This window comes from Danio aesculapii, chromosome 1, assembly GCF_903798145.1.
Source record: "Danio aesculapii chromosome 1, fDanAes4.1, whole genome shotgun sequence".
NCBI classification, from domain to species: domain Eukaryota; kingdom Metazoa; phylum Chordata; class Actinopteri; order Cypriniformes; family Danionidae; genus Danio; species Danio aesculapii.
This window is the reverse complement of record NC_079435.1, coordinates 48,837,257-48,854,830: the sequence shown is the minus strand read 5'-3', so window position 1 is coordinate 48,854,830 and position 17,574 is coordinate 48,837,257. Positions and strand designations below refer to the sequence as shown.

Below are 17,574 nucleotides of genomic sequence, written 5' to 3'. Positions count from 1 at the left end.
ATGGTCGTGCCCAACTGAGCCTGGTTTCTCTCAAGGTTTTTTTTTTTCTTCACTTCCGCCATTAGTGAAGTTTTTTTTTCCCTCTCCGCTGTCGCCACTGGCTTGCATGGTTCAGGATCTATAGAGCTGCGCGTTGGATTTGCTCTTCAATATTTGGACTCTCAGTAGTGATTATTAAACCACACTGAACTGAACTGAGCTAAACTGAACTTAAACACTACAAACTGAACTACACTGTTCCTATTTACTGTGACCTTTTATGTGAAGCTGCTTTGACACAATCTACATTGTATAAGCGCTATACAAATAAAGGTGAATTGAATTGAAAATACTATTACAGCGCTCCGCATAGAGTACAGCCCATTTTGAAAATGAATATTTGTATCCATTTCTCAGAGAATATAGGCAGTGTATTTTGGTGCATTTAAACAAATCAGATTTATTAAACAGATTTATCTATTAAAATAATATTTTAGTCACCAAACATATTTAGAAATAGAAAGATAAAACAATTAAATTCAAGCTAAATATTGCAAAATAGAATTACAACCTACAAAATTTCAACTAAATCTTTTACTTTTTGCTTCTCGATTTTTTTTTTTTTTTTTTTTTTTTTTTTAATTTTTTTTTTATTTGTATTTAATATTTTTCTATGACACATTTGGGCCACTAGTTTTTGGACCATTATCGTAAGTTATTTTGTTAGATAAGCTCCAGATTTGGCTTTAGTACTGACTAATTTAATGTATATGCACAAACATAATATTGTGTAGATTCTTATTAAAAATATGAATCTAAAAGATAGTTGTGAGGGGTGTACTTATATAAGCCGAGCATTGAATATCAATAACCTAATCTGACAACATAAAATAATCTGATACCTGTAAAAACTAACTGGTGAGCTGTTGTTGAAATATTGTAAAGTAATCTAGATTATTGCAGTAAAGCCTCAAAATGTCGTTTTTCCAAGAGATTTTTGTTTGTTTCATAGTTGCCATCTTGAATCTGGCCTGTCTGTGCCACATTTGAGGCAAAATAAAAATACACATTTCATTGTGTAATCATTATAAATGTTTCAACTGTTATTGCAGTATTTATTTTGATTAATACATTTAGATTGAAAGATTTTCCCCTTTTAAACTGTATTAAGCTGCGGTCACACTGGACTTTTCCTCCCATAGACTTCCATTCATACGCACACCAATACGTCAGACCGGAAACGCAGGGTCATGCGTTAAGTTCCGCAGTTTGCTGCGGTGCAAAGTTCAAGCTTGGTGAACTCTGACCTGCGAAATTGCATCACTTGACTGCATGAGACCAATCGAGGATCAAAACAGGACCTCTCTGGACAGAAGTTTAGAACATGGAGCAATCGCTCGCTTTTTTTTTAATGTCTAAACAAATTGTTTTATCCCGCCCCTTTTCGCACGACGGAATTTCGCACACACAAAGCCCGGTGTGACCGCAGCTTTATGCCGGTGAAAATATGGCTGTTGTGACCTTAGGTTTAATTTTTTTTACTCATTATACTCAAATGTGACAGAACAAGGCTTTCCTTATGAAAAGTCTGTTATTTAGATTTTCAACCTAGTCCCTTTATTAATCTGGGGTCGCCACAGCAGAATGAACCGCCAATTTATCCATCGTCCATACACACATGCACTACAGACAATTTAGCTCACCCAATTCACCTGTGGCACATCGGAGCACCCGGAGGAAACCCACGCGAACGCGGGGAGAACATGCAAACTCCACAAAGAAATACCAACTGACCCAGCCGAGGCTCGAACCAGCGACCTTTTTGCTGTGAGGTGATCGTGCTACCCACTGCATCACTGTGACGACTTTAGATTTAGAAATGTATACAAATATTTGGCTAATTCTCATGGTTCTAAAAGCAGATGGAGTATCTCTGAGGATGGCACAATTTGAAATATTGGTTTGATATTGAATTAAAAAATGGACAGAGGGTAATAAAATACAAATCTGAACAAAACATTCAACAACCCCTTTAGTGTAAATGATTATGGTTATTGGCTGTCTGACAATGGCACATGTTTAAAACTAGGACAATGAAATGCGTGTTCTAGAAAACCCTAAACTCATTCATCAATTTAGGTTTGGTCATCTTCGAAATCACTTCTCAGAAAAAGGTCATGCAGAGACTCCATCATGGCCAATTAAAATGTGCTTAGTTACAAATTTACTACAACAACAACAACAAAAAACACATTCAGTAGTAGAAGGCCAATCAGTTCATTCACTACAGATTTCTTCCAATGGAGTGATTTCATTGATGATGACGCGACAAAAACAGCTGCTGTTCATCTATGCTAAAGTCTCCAGATCCATCATGGACGCCGCTTTTCTCCGTTGTGACATCACGCTCAGCTAAAACAGAGATGGGGGAGGGTGTTCAGTACAGGTTCTGAAGAGAAATAGATTTATGCCAGCAATAAACGAGCATGCCCAGTGAGCGTGACATGCATTTATAGAGACTGGTGTATAACATTTGAGAAAACCAGTCTCGACGAGCAGCATATTCTGTTACGGTATGTATGCGCTTCAAAACAAAAATGTTGTCTCAGACTACTTCTAAGCTATTCTTGTAATCTTAACAAGAAAAAGAATCTCTCATTTATAAAAACTAATATCGTCAAATACACAACCAGTGGGACAGACCCCCAACTAAAGCTCAAGCACTGGTCGTGTATTTAATATAACAATCACGATAATAGTAGCACCTCATAATTCTCCATGCAGGAAATCCCCTGTATTTGCATGAACACCATGCACAATTGGCAATAGATGTGAAATATGTTTGATCAGTTTTACGTTTGTTTAGATATTTCCAGAACATTCAATACAACAATTAAAGAATTCTCTTTTTTTTTTTCAATTTGCAGTGCATTGTGGGATTGTAATTCCCTGACTACACCTGTAAAGTTCACAGTGTTTTACATTTGTGTTTAAACTATGCTTCTGAGTGGTTCATTAGTTAAAGAGTGTAAAATATGGCAGACCTGTTGTGAAGCACTTGCTGCACGCTGCTCTGCCTGAGAAAGACGCCGCTGTAAACGAGTGTTCTTCTCCTGCTGTTCTGAGACCTGCCTCTCAAACTACACAAGACCAAAACCACAGATTCAATCACTTACAGGAGACATTACAGCCACGAACAAAGGTGTACATTATTATTTATCTATGATTCTAACAAGATCCAATGTCTCTCGTTTAGCAGAAGCGCATTCACACTGCATGATTCACTGATCTGTTCAGACAGATGGCCACTTGATTGGTTTCTAAATCAATCGACTATTTTGAGCAAATTGCTGAATCAATAAATCACTCATGCAAACTTCTGCCACCTATTGGCACAAACACAAAATAATAAACAAGAATTTGGAAAAATATACATTATTGTTAATTAAAAATTTCCCCAAAACATAATAAAGAAATGTTTTTCAATCTTGCGCACCTCCAGTATCTTCTGATGGTCCGCTTCCATCTGGATCTCCAGTTCCTGAACGCGTTGTTTCTGTCTGTTCAGCTCTGACCTGTACCCATAAGTCATTTCAGTTTAACCAGGGTTCCCACACTTTCATGAACAGCAGATTCTAAACTTTTTAAAGCCCCATTCATTTTATATTGAGCACCTTTGTAAAGCTGTGGTCACACTGCACTTTTCTCCTCATAGATTGCTAGTCATACACATGTGAGTGCGTCAGACACGCATGGTGGTGGGACAAGTTTTGCGTTGAAAAGTTGAAGCTTGATGAACTCCGACCTGCGAAATTGCATCACTTGACTGCCCGAGACCAATTGAAGATCAAAACATGATCTCTCTGGACAGAAATGTAAAATATGGACCAATCGCTCGCTTCTTTTAAATGTATAATTATCCTCTTTAATCCCACCCCTTTTCACAGCACCGTACTACAAAATTTCGCACTCACAAACTCTAGTGTGACCGCAGCATCAGTCCCACCCCAGCTATATGTAGCACCATAGAAGTCCTAACAGTACTTAACATTTCACTTACTCTATTTTTTTCAGCTTAAAAATGTCAGTAATTTTCAGAAATGTTCAAAGAATTTGAATAAAATTTGTTGAATTAAATACTGGTAATATTCAAATGTGGTTTCTGAAATATTGATCAAACCTGTATTATTTATCAGTGTTATTGTACAAGTTTACAGATTATTTTTCGTTCTGTTTCTGACAATTGAATACAACTGTTGAAATAACAGCATAAACCAATTTAATTCATTCATTTTCTTTTCAGCTTAGTCCCTTTATTCATCAGGGGTCACCCGACTGTTATGTTCATCCCACTGTCATGACCGGAGTAACCAATTCTTTCTGGTATTTCTGTAAGGTTTGAGGAAAAACTTGCTTATTATACATAATTTAACTCAATGGTTATGCAAGATTTTTTCCTTTTCTTCATTCATTAATTAATTTTTCTTCAGCTTAGTCCCTTTATTAGTCAGGGGTTGCCACAGCAGAATGAACCACCAACTTATCCTGTATATGTTTTACGTAGCCCAACACTGGACAACACCCATACACACTCATTAGCACTCATACAATACAGCCAATTAAGTTTATTCAGTTCACCTGTCTTTGGACTGGGGGAAATCAGAGCACCCGGAGGAAGCCCACGCCAACATGGGGAGAACACGCAAACTCCACACAGAAATGCCAACTGACCCAGCCGAGGCTTGAACCAGCGACCTTCTTGCTGTGAGGTGACAGTGGTACCCACTGCACCACCATGATGCCGTTTGTTTTTGTTTTTTTTCTATTTATTTATTTTTATTTTTAATTTTCTTAAACATAAACATATGTCCTTGAAAAAGTGCTTTGAAAGTGTCCTCGAGACTTTTTTTGACATTTAAGTTTCACTGGCGACGCGGTGGCACAGTGATGCGAGAGCTAGCCCTCTGCAACTCTCACATGGTCGCCCACTAAAGCTAAGCAGGGCTGCGCCCGGTCAGTACCTGGATGGGAGACCACATGGGAAAGCTAGGTTGCTGCCGGAAGTGGTGTAAGTGAGGCCAGCAGGGAGCACTCAACCTGCGGTCTGTGTGTCCTAATGCCCCAGTATATTGATGGGGACTCTATACTGCTCAGTGAGCGCCATCTTTCAGATGAGATGTTAAACCGAGGTCCCGACCCTCTGTGGTTGTGAAAAATCCCAGGATGTCCTTCGAAAGAGTAGGGGTTAACCCCAGCATCCTGGCCAAATTTGCACACTGGCCTCAATCCATCATGGCCTCCTAACCATCCCCATATCATAATTGGCTTCATCACTCTGTCTCCTCTCCACCAATCAGCTGGTGAGTGGTCTGGCACAATATGGCTGCCGACTCGTCATCCAGGTGGATGCTGCACACTGGTGGTGGATGAGGAGATTCTCCCCAATGTGTAAAGTGCTTTGAGTGTCCAGAAAAAGCGCTATATAAATAAGGAATTAAGTAATATGCTGGACAAGTTGGTGGTTCATTTCGCTGTGGCGACCCCTGATTAATAAAGGGATTAAGCTGAAAAAAAAATGAAGGAATTTCACAAAATATTTACAATAAAAAAAATGTATATGCAATTATGACAATTCTGAGTATTCAAGGAGAAACCCATTTAAACACATTCATATTATTTGGAATAAAAATTTGGTAATTGACATTTAATTGAAATTTTATACATTTTTTAATACTCATGAAATGCAGTTTTCGATGAATAAGAACAAGTAAGTCTTGTTTTGTAACCTTATTGTGCATGTTACATTCCAATGTTTAGTCTTTGTAGGAGTCTGTTTAAATCATTTCATTATCTTTTCGGCTTAGTCTCTTTATTAATCTGGGGTTGCCACAGCGGAATGAACCACCAACTTATCCAGCACATGTTTTACACAGCAGATGCCCAGCTGCAACCCATCTCTGGGAAACATCCATACACACTCATACACTACAGACAATTTAGCCTACCCAATTCACCTGTACCGCATGTCTTTGGACAGTGGGGGAAACCGGAGCACCTGGAGGAAACCCACGTGATCTGTTCAAATCACTAACTGTAAATATGAGTAACGTTGAATCTCGCCCTGGCAAACCAGGCATCTGTGGGATCTGTGAGTGTGTGTGTCTCAAGTGTTTTAGGTGTGTTGACCTGAGGCTGCTGAGTTTCTGCTGGAAAGCCTGTGTGAGGTTTTTGGCCTCATCTTTGTATCGGCTGATGGTTTTCTGTTGAGCGAGCAGAAGTCTGGTCAATCCAGCGCTGGAGTTTTTACTGCTCTCCTCCATCTCTCTCAGCCTGGACTCCAAACCCTGCTCTTTCACACACATCTCCTGCTCCATTGAGGACACCTGCATACACACACACCAAACATCGGTTGTAAAACGATGCAGTTTTCTACAGTTTTATCACTTCAGTTGTTCCCCTTTAAATAAATAGTTTACCTTGTGTTCAAAACTGACATTTGGGGTTAATTGACTCACTCTCTGGTCAACCAAGATGCAGGTTAGTTTTTAGTAGAACATTAAAGAAGGCCTTTAGTTGAAACTCTGCCAAATTAAAGGGACAGTTCACCAAAAAAATGAAATTCTGTCATCATTTACTCATCCTCCATTAGTTTCAAACCTGATTCTCTCATTCTGTTGAACACAAAACAAGGTGTTTTGAAGAATGTTGGAAGCCAGCATTCTTCAGAATATCTTGTTTTGTGTTCAACAAAAGAAGCTCAAACTGGTTTTTGAACAAGTAAAGGTTGAGTAAATGATGACAGGATTTTCATTATTGGGTTACTCATGGTATTTTGCATAATTATTTATATATCTGTATCTGAGATAAAATCTTGGAACATTATATTTGTGCCTTAACGGATTGTTCCTGGATTGAAAATTCATTACAAACCTAAAAAATTATATATAGTTGTAAAAATTATATAATTAAACTCCCTTGAAATGTTTTTTCTTTTTTAAATATTTCCCAAATGATGTTTAACAGAACAAGGAAATTTTCACAGTATTTCTGATAATATTTTTTCTTCTGGAGAAAAGATTGTGTTTTATTTCGGCTAGAAATTATTTACATTTTTTTAAACACCATTTTAAGGTCAAAAGTATTAGCCCCTTTAAGCTATATATTTTTTCGATAGTCTACAGAGCAAACCAATTGACCTAGTTAAGCCTTTAAATGTCACTTTAAGCTGTATAGAAGTGTCTTAAAAAATATCTAGTAAAATATTATTTACTGTCATCATGACAAAGATAAAATACATCAGTGATTAGAAATGAGTTATCAAAACTATTATGTTTAGAAATGTGTTGAAAAAAATCTTCTCTCCGTTAAACAGAAATTGGGGGAAAAAATAAACAGGGGGGCTAATAATTCAGGGTTACAGACTTCAACTGTATATATATTTTTAGATTTGTGATCTTCTTACACATATAGCAATGAAAATCCCAATCATACTTGCATAAAATGAAAGAACAAACCTGATTGGTTCTGAATTGTGTTTGCACATCAATGTTTATTGTTGTATTGCCATTCAAGTCAGCAGCACAACCTGCAAGCGCATTAATGTACTTAACAAACAAACACCCTGACCTGATGCAGAAGACATTCATGAACAAAGTCACAAAAGTGTTCTTGGAGCTTCGTTTGAATGCAGTTGAACCACTGAAGTCACAGTGAATGCTTTTGGTTCCTTTTTTGGACTTTGAAAGTCTCATGATCATTTCTGTCATTGGAGGATGAAGGAGCTCTCAAGATTGCATCCAGAATACCTTCATTTGTGTTCTGAAGATGAACTAAGGTTTCAGGGGGATTGGAACGACATGCGGGTGAGTAATTCATTAACAGAATTTTTATTTTGGGGTGAACTAATCTTTTAAAAGAAAAACAAACCCTTAATAAAATGTTCCAAATGTCTTCTTTTGCGCTCCACCAAAGTCATGAAACAACAATAAAAAGAGTGAGGGCCTGGGACACACCAAGCCGACGGTCGGCCGTTGGGCTTCTTCGGTCCGTTGGTCAGGCTAGTTGGTTTGGTGTGCGCTACACATCGTCTCATAACCCTCATTGGGTTAACGTCGGAGCTCATTGGCCTGATTCAGCAAGCTAAATCAGCATTGGCCATAGAGCAGGGGTGGGCAAACTCGGTCCTGGAGGGCCGGTGTCCTGCATAGTTTAGCTTCAACTCTTATCAAACACACCTGAACATGCTAATCAGTGTCTCCAAGATCACTAATCATCTATAAGCAGGTGTGTTTGATCAGAGTTGGAGCTAAACTGTGCAGGACACCGGCACCAAAGAGTATAGGTCTAAAACTGGATTCCTAGAGGGCCGCAACTGCACAGTTTTGCTCCAACCCTAATCAAACACAGCTGATCCAACTAATCAAGGTGTTCAAGACTACTAGAGACTATTAAGCAGGTGTGAGTTGGAGGTAGTTGGAGCTAAACTATTCAGAGCTGCGGCCCTCCAGGAGTTTAAGACCATTGCCATAGAGAGCGCTCTGACTGATTATTCAGCAACGAATCAGAGCGCGAGTGATGACGTGACGTAGCAAGTAAACAATTAAAATCAAGAAGGAACACAAAGAGGCAAGCTGTAATTTCTCAAATACTTGAAAACAAAATGGATTATCAGATTATCAGACATATTTGCTGGAGCGAATCCCTCTGTGACAATTACTGTTATAATGGCACTGAACACTGCTTTGTTTACACTTGGCATGTGTGCCTTGGAAGTTCCGGTGTCCTGACATTTTATCCTACCCATCAGATTATGCTACCAACACTGTATTTGAATAGTTCTGAGGTTAGGGTTAGGGATTAGGTAGGTTAGGGCGATATTACAGCTTTATATCAAACTACTCCACATTAAAATTTACACTGGTAGCAAAATCTGATGGGGAGCTCATTGCGTCATCTAAATGCGCTACCTACTTTTTAAATGAGAGGTAGGACAATCTGACAAGGTAGAACAAATCATCAGAACACTGGTTTGCCATTGTGTATTGCCACCCCATCAACCTGGTTTCACCAAGTAACACGTTCCTGGATTAACATCTATGTTGATCCTGGAACAACATTCCAATCAGCCAATCAGAATTAAGCAATATGTTAACTGTTTATGTTAAGTTTAGGCTTACGGTTAGGTTTATATACTTCTAGATGATTGTTATCCAACTACTACCCCACTTTGATTTTGGGAATCATTTACAGATATGGTTGGGTGTAGGGGTAGATAATAGGTATGGATTACATTTTTGAACACAAATGACGTTCCAGAATCAACATAGTTGCTAATACAGGATCGCATCTCACTTGGAAAAATCAAGACATTCGCTGCCATCAAGTATGCAAAAAAAGACAGGCACAGAACGCACACTTTCATATCAGACAGCTTTTGTCTGTTTGGTGTGTTCTTGGACAGCTTTTTAGTATAGACAGAATCAGATGTGAGCTGATTCGAAGTGACAACACAGTTGGGATCGTCAGCGCTAGTTGTTTAGCATCAGCTTGGCCCTTCAGGACACAATTTTTTATTTATTTATTTATTTTTTAAAATCAGTTACCTGTTGTTTGGCTCTTCTCTGAGCGAGCGCACACTCTTTGCGCAGTGTTTCCATGTCTCTGTGCATCTGCTGGTTTTCCTGCTGCAGTGTGAGTCTCTCCTCACTGACTGCTGTGCTCTCCTGTCGGGCAGTGGTCAGTGCTAACTGAAGCCTCCGTACCTCATCTTGACAGCGAGCAAGCTCCTCTGAATACCTGCACACACATCACAGGAAGCAGAATGCCGTTGTGGATTCACCTGCGCATTTGGCTGACATCTACTATATACACAGTCAAAATTATTAGCCCCCTTGTGAATTCTTTTCAAATATTTCCCAAATGATGTTTAACAGAACAAGGAATTTTCACAGTATTTCCTATAATATTTTTTCTGCTGGAGAAAGCTTCGTTTGTTTTATTTCGGCAAGAATAAAAGCAGTTTGAAATTTTTTCAAGTACCATTTTAAGGTCAATATTATAAGCAGTCTTAAGCTATATATATATATATATATATATATATATATATATATATATATATATATATATATATATATATATATATATATTTGTTTGTCTACAGAACAAACCATCATTGTACAATAACCTCTTTCACACCGTGATACCAGTAAATATTCAGAAAATTTCTGGAAAGACTTTACCGATAAATGAAAAAAAAGTGTTGTTCACAAAGGCAAGGACCTTCTGGAATTTTTCTGGAAAAGACCATTCACACATTCATTCAAAATACCGGTAAACTCTGACATCATTAACCAGAAATGACCTCTAAACGGCCGCACTTGTATTTGTAAACATAGAGGAAGTCAAGCTTTTGTTGATGATTTCACTTTTATTTAAAGCTTTAGCATTCTTGCAGCTGCTTTGTCCCAGAAATATCCAAAGGCAGAAGTGTGAACCGCAGCTAAACATTTACACATTTGATGACATTACAAATTGTGTGGAAGGATAAATATTGTGAAAAACTTTGATGAAAAAAATGGAGGAACACTTTTGCATGTCGAGATAAAATACGTGTGTGCTTGTGCTCACCGGAGCACTCCTGCACTTCCCGTGCACACACGTCAGGCAACTGACGCAGAGCTTGAAGGTAAACAAACGGCGGTTTATCATTTTATCAATCATTCTTTACACAGTTGGCATTAAGAAGGAACATAGAAACCATAGCTGACTAACATCTAGCTAAAAACTTGTCTGGAAATTGGAAAACTTGTCTGGAAATGGTTTATTTTCATAAACAGCATGGATGCGAATGTGTCTGTATGTTCTGACTGGCTGGAGTAGACATCTCACGTCAGCGTGTTCTAGATGTGAATGCACTCTTTTCGGCAATTTTCCTTCTGCGAGCAGCATTCCGGCAAATTACCGGTAATGTTACAACTTCTCTTTCCGGAAAATTGCCTGAACGAATTTACCAGTATTTTCAAAAACGGCCTGTTCACACATACAGACCTTTCCGAAAAATTGGTGGTAATGTATTGCCTTCTTTCCACTGCACACAACAAAAAAAACAAGCGACAGACCGGTAGTCATTCAGTTCCAATGGAGAGTAGTCCGGGAGCTGCGGGGTGTTTCCGATCATCTTCGTATGCGGAAAAATCGAATCCGATTTAAACTGCGGATCCGTTAAAATATTTGAACTCCTGCGACTAGACCGTATGCGACTAGCCGACTGGATATGATGAATTCCGTGTGCACAGGAGATGAGAAATACTAGTACTATGTGTTGAAAAAATCTTCCCTCCGTTAAACAGAAAATGGGGAAAAACACAAAATACAGTGGGGCTAATAATTCAGGAGGGCTAATAATTCTGACTTTCGACTGTACATACAAGTGTGTATGTGTGTGTTCTTACTCCATCTCCATCTTCTTCATCTTGTTGTTCATGCTGTTGAGTGCGAGTTGTGTTTCATCCTTTAATCGTTCAGCATTTAAACACCTCTGATGAAGAGCCTCCATCTTCCTCATCTCAGGCTCTCCAACTCGGCCTTCTTTATAGACCTGCAGCAAACAAATTACCATTAATTATTTTTAGTATTTAGCATTTGTTTACTGCCATACCTGCTTCATTGTTATTAAATGGGAGGTGTAAATAAAACATTTAACATAATTCCACAAATACATTCATTTGGCTTATTCTCTGATTTATCACAGGTCACCACATCGGAATGAACGGCCAGCTATTCCAGCATATGTACTAGAAAACACCTATACACTCTCACATTATCATATTCAATTCACCTATACCGCATGTCTTTGGACTTTGGAGGAAACCAGAGATCCTGGAGGAAACCCATGGCAACACAGGGAGAACATGCAAACTCTACACAGAAATGCCAACTGACCCAGCCGGGACTCGAACCAGCAACATTCTTACTGTGAGGTGACAGTGCTAACCACTGAGCCACCCACCACAAATACTTTTATGAATAAAATAAATATCACTTCATCATTTCTTTTAATTAACTTTTGATAGAAATAGTTCATCAAAATTATAATCAAAATAATTGATTTAAAAAAAGAAGCGTTTATGCTTAGCAAAACTGTATTGACCAAAACGTATATAAATCAAAAACGCGATAAAAATAGTAATATTTTGTAAATGTTTTGATCACCAGTTCTGTTTATAGGTGAAAATGCATCCAATCGAATTGGTTTGTAGTCAATATTAGCTTACCCAATTTACCCATAGCGCAAGTCTTTGGACTGTGTGGGTTTCCTCTGGGTGCTCCGGTTTTCCCCACAAACACGGGGAGAACATGCAAATTCCACACAGAAATGCCAACTGACCCAACTGAGGCTCGAACCAGTGACCTTCTTGCTGTGAGGCAATCGTGCTACCCACTGCACCACCATGACGTCACATCAATTATCAATGAAAAATATTTTTATAGAATCATTTAAATATTCATTCATTAATTGTCCTTTGGCTTAGTGCCTGATTTATCAGGGGTCGCCAGAGCAGAACGGACCACCAATTATTTAAATAAAAATATTATAAAATAATTATGTTGCGGCATGGTGGCTCAGTGGTTAGCACTGTTGCTTCCCAGCAAGAAGCAGGGTGTGGATTACAGAGGGGTTTGACCCCGCTAATTAACACTTGATCCCCCCTGAAGGACATCAAAAAAGATGTTGGGGGTGTCAGCCCTTTAATAGTAAGAAATGGCTTTCTTCAATATTAGCTTTCTTAAATATTAATAATTAATAATATAGAATTTAAATTTGACCCCCCCCGTAACAGTTTATACCACTGTGATGCATTCAATCACACCAATCAATGGTAGGGAAAATATCATTCAACAGTCTGAAACTGGCACTTCTAGAGCACCGAAAGACATCTTAAGTAATACCCCTGATCGTCAATGTATAATTTGCACACTGGCAAAAAGGTCGCTGTTTCGAGTCCCGGCTGGGTCAGTTGGCATTTCTGTGTGGAGTTTGCATGTACCCCCCCGTGTTGGCGTGGGTTTCCTCTGGGTGCTCCGGTTTCTTCCACAGTCCAAAGACATGCGGTGTAAGTGAACTGAATAAACTAAATTGGCTGTAATGTATGTGAGAGTGTATGGGTGTTTCACAGTACTGGGTTGCAGCTGGAAGGGCATCCACTGTGTAAAACACATGCTGGATAAGTTGGCGGTTCATTCCGCTGTGGCGACCCCTGATAAATAAAGGGACTAAGCCGAAGGAAAATGAATAAATAAGAATAATTATATTTAAATAATTACATACAATTCTTTTTCATTGATAACTAACATCCTTTTTAAACATTTATTACATTTTTATATAGCCAATAATAGTCTGTAGTCAGTCGATTAATTAAGTTTTTTGATATACAGAAAGACTCAACTATGCTAATATCACAGCAGCACACATTATTATAGCATTTAATTTTGTGTGAACAAAAATATCAGCATTTATTTCCACCTTTTCCAGCTCTTCCTCCACAGCTTTTCTCTCCCGATGGGCTCTTTCAATCTGCGTCTCTTTATCAGCACATTCCTGAACACGTAACCAGAGGAAACATGTTAATGCACATTTAGCGGCGGCTATATCTGAACGCATCTTCACATGTGCTGATAAATGGCTCACCAGTTGTAAGGCAGAAAGCTCTTCAGCCATACGATGAATCTGAACATTGCACTGCTTACGGACGCTCTCAACCTAGAAAAGACAGAAAAGGAAACCATTCGGAATATAGGAGTTATACTCAAAGATGTTCAGTAAAAATACATGAACACAACAATCGCAAATTAGCTCAATGTTAAAACACTAGAATTAGAAATCTCACTGACTTTCATACAAGCTTTTTATGACTGTAGAGCTAAAAAAAAAGTTAATTTAAAGGGGAAGTTCACACAAAAATTAAAACTGTTTCTCAAGTGGTTCTCAACTTTAATGAATGGAAAAAAAAAGCCATGAGCTATGTTTCCTAAAGCCTAATGAAACCCTAAGCCAATGGTCTCAAACTCAATTCCTGGAGGGCCGCAGCTCGCACAGTTTCAACCACCTCCACCTCAGGTGTGTTTAATTAGGGTTGGAGCAAAACTGTGCAGAGTTGCGGCCCTCCAGGAATCCAGTTTGAGACCTATGGCCTAAGCCAGACTTGGGCATTTTACGGCCCGCTGGATTTTTTTGACCGGCCCACATGAAGTATTTATTTAATTTAAATTCAACTGCAAACAGGGCCTTGCAATGCGCAGGTCTGATATCCTGAGTCAACAAAAGAGGACTTTCACATATGGCATCTTTTCACTCAGTTTTGGCATTTCAAATGCTGATGCGCACAAATAGGACAGGATGTACATGCAGTATATCACGCTCATGTTTTCCAGGCATCACGAGTTTTTAAAAAAATCGAAAATTTCAGAGTGCCGCAAGTGAACCACGTGGACTTTCACATATAACGTCTTTTGCAATTAACAGTATTGGCTGGCCCTCTAAAACCACTCCAGAGTCTAATGTGGCCCCTTGTGGAAAAAATTAATTTGCCCACCCCTGGCCTAAGCCTTTCTCTAGAGCCAAATTGAATGTGCTTGAGACTAAACCAGTCACCTCCAGTTTATTCTCAGGGTTTCACTAAGTTAAATTTATGACTTTAAGAAATTTTTAAGACCATTATGAATAAAATTTTAGATGGATGATAGAGATATTTTTCTTTTTTCCTATGATTACTGACATGCGCAGGAACCACCAATATTAATTACAGCAACCTAGACCACACAGAACCTAAAAGGGACACTTACAAATTTAAGTTGCTTACAAAATTACAAAATTAAAAATGCCTCTTTTATGGAGGTGTTTATTATAACAAAGACAACATATACAATTATTTTTATCATTTTAAACAGTGTTTTATGAAAATTCTTTAAAATGATACCAAACGTTTGCATTTACACCTCTGCATGTGGATTTGGAAAGCTTTTAAATTTGGGTATTGGAAAAATACAGGCGGAAATCCCCAAATAGCGCTTGACTTTAAGAGGTTAATAAAGATTTAAGGCCTACAACAAAATATTTTAGTAAATTTAAGGCTTTTTAGGGTCTAAAATTTTGTTTTTGAGATTTAAGACATTTTAAGACCGCACAGACACCCTGATTCTTTTGTCTTCAGTCTTTGAATAATTGAAGAACACTAGCAGCAATCACCTCTTTCCTAGTGCGCATGGCAGCATTCTGGATGAGCTGCTTCATGGCGTCCTTCATCTTCTCCAGCTCTTCTACTCTCTGTTTCTCCCTCAGCTGAGCCTACAGGAACACACACACACACAATGATTTGAACTGATGTTACAGTCAGGTGTGGTTTGTGGTTTTTGTGGAGTGTGACCTGTTCTCTTTGAAGCGACGCCTCTTCGGCCAGCTGGATGGAGCTGCGGAGGCGACTGAGGGCTTCAAATTTCTCCTCTTCCAGAGAGGAGCAGCGGCCCTGCAGTTCACCAACCTGCCGCTCGCAGTCCGTCTGCTTCCTGCGCACAGACTCACAGTCCTGCGTTGCCGATTTGAGTCTGCAAAACAAACACATGAGCAATTCCATGCAAATGTCAACCTTGCCATGAAAAAAATAAAGCTTTTATCAAAACAGCGAAACCCTTTCCAAGTTATTTATGTAGGCTTGTTTTTTAAAGTAATGTAAAAATACTCAAAAATTTCTCAGTCAATCTTTTCAAACAATTATATTTGATCTACCAAGTGGCAATTTCACATCTGTCACATCTATAGCAGACAGATGTCACATCCATAACACAGACATTAAAAAATGTCATATAAAATAAAATTTAAACTTTTTTTTCAAGTTGTTTTCTACTGTGAGCCAACTATTATTCTTTTGATTAGCATAGTTTCTTTTGGGTTGTGCAGTTTAATTCACAGAATTTCCACAAAGTATGTTGTTTACTGTAAACTAGGGTTGGGTGATGTTGACCAATTTGGCATTGTACGATGTCTAATGTGAAACATTGTGATGGATAATGGCATCGTCGTTGTAGGCGGCAAATTAATTAGTTATAAATAAATAATTCATTCATAACGAATTAATTATTTGTAGCCTACGTTTCAACTCCGCATGGTCTTTGTTTTACCCATAACACATAAATTACCACCTCTCAATCACCACGGGTCTCTGGCATGAATAGGCAGAGGGATCTGTGTCGTTATAATGGCATCAACAAACTTGGTTTGTAAAAAAGGTGGACAACCAACAGTACCTGAGGTCTTCGCTAAAATTACTAAGTACAAACGTGAAAGCGAAAGATTGAAGCAGTGTACTGACGCTGTGACACGTTACCTGATAGATTCAAAAGACTGAAGAGTTGTTAGATAGAGACAAGATTGATTAAATATCACATTTAACAACTATAGTGAGACGTGATCCAGTGTTACATCCTTGATAAACTGTCTGAGGTGCACTGCTCTCTGGGGTTTTGTGCTTAAAGCACCCGCTGACTGCTGAAGCTCAGACGGGCGCATACACTGCAGCGCATGACAGTGTGTGGTCATGTGATGAGCGTTTTCAGCGGTATAGTGTGGACGGAGATCTTTTCATTTTAAAACTAAGACGTATTAGTGTAAACGGGACCGTGTGTATTTTTTCGTGAGCGGGTTGCTGCTGCGACAGGGGCGGGGCGGAGGATCGCGATGTGGGCTCAGCATAGTGATGTCTATTGGCCATCGGCGATGGACGATGGCATTGTCTATTGACCCAACCCTACTGTAAACTCGCATACTTTTTTGGTTACATCCATAACGCGTGTTTATTTGCCTCATTTAAAATCTAAAAAATGTTTACAGATTGATATTTTTCTGATCCCATAACTCTGTAGTTAGTTGTTTTAGTAATATACAAAGTTTATATGTTTCAATATAACATTAGCGTATACTTTCTGTATAATTTCTGTTTTGAGTTTTTACTGCAAACGTCACATCTATAACACTGGAACTGCTCACATCCATTATATTTACAGATGTCGACAAAATTGTTGGTACCCTTCCACTGAAGAAAGAAAAACCCACAGTGGTCACTGAAATAATTGGAAACTGAAAAATGAATGATGTAGAGAAATTAAACTAATGAAAATTGGACAGTGCTTTCGAATTCTGTGGTTCAACAGAAGCATTAATAAATCAAACCAATGAAACTGACCTGCACTGGTAGAAGTTGCGTGGAAGTCATTGATACTCGTAATTTTGTGCAGTTGTTTTGGAAATTTACAGATCATAAAATCCTGTCGTACATCACAGCGTCCAGATGATTTTCACATAAACTCAATTGTTTGTGTCAAGATATTTGATCTTACGATCGTCTAAATTTGCACATACAGTACACATGTATGGCTGTCTTTACAGCTCTACCCTTAATGATGCAATGCAAATACTGTTAACAGTTTTTAGCTAAAAGAAATATAAAGGCTGAATTATTTTTTTCGTGCAATACACATTTAGATACATATACAATTTAAGCCAGATGACCTGGGATGATTTTGCAGATGCGCTGCACAAAATAT

At 38.5% G+C, this 17,574-nt stretch overlaps 1 protein-coding gene across 1 annotated transcript in view; it reads right to left on the bottom strand.

Moving 5' to 3' along the window:
* Window positions 1-2,240: 2,240 nt before the first annotated feature.
* Window positions 2,241-17,574, bottom strand: part of sclt1 (sodium channel and clathrin linker 1) — a 35,769-nt gene continuing 20,435 nt past the window's right edge. Inside the window, exons 13-22 of the mRNA XM_056461596.1 lie at window positions 15,402-15,579; window positions 15,224-15,322; window positions 13,667-13,738; window positions 13,502-13,576; window positions 11,430-11,575; window positions 9,582-9,774; window positions 6,166-6,362; window positions 3,476-3,554; window positions 3,024-3,119; window positions 2,241-2,391 (exon numbers count right to left, since the gene is read on the bottom strand). Coding sequence (XP_056317571.1) covers window positions 2,329-2,391; window positions 3,024-3,119; window positions 3,476-3,554; window positions 6,166-6,362; window positions 9,582-9,774; window positions 11,430-11,575; window positions 13,502-13,576; window positions 13,667-13,738; window positions 15,224-15,322; window positions 15,402-15,579 — 1,198 coding nt within the window. The 3' untranslated portion in view covers window positions 2,241-2,328. The remainder of the gene's footprint in view (window positions 2,392-3,023; window positions 3,120-3,475; window positions 3,555-6,165; window positions 6,363-9,581; window positions 9,775-11,429; window positions 11,576-13,501; window positions 13,577-13,666; window positions 13,739-15,223; window positions 15,323-15,401; window positions 15,580-17,574) is intronic.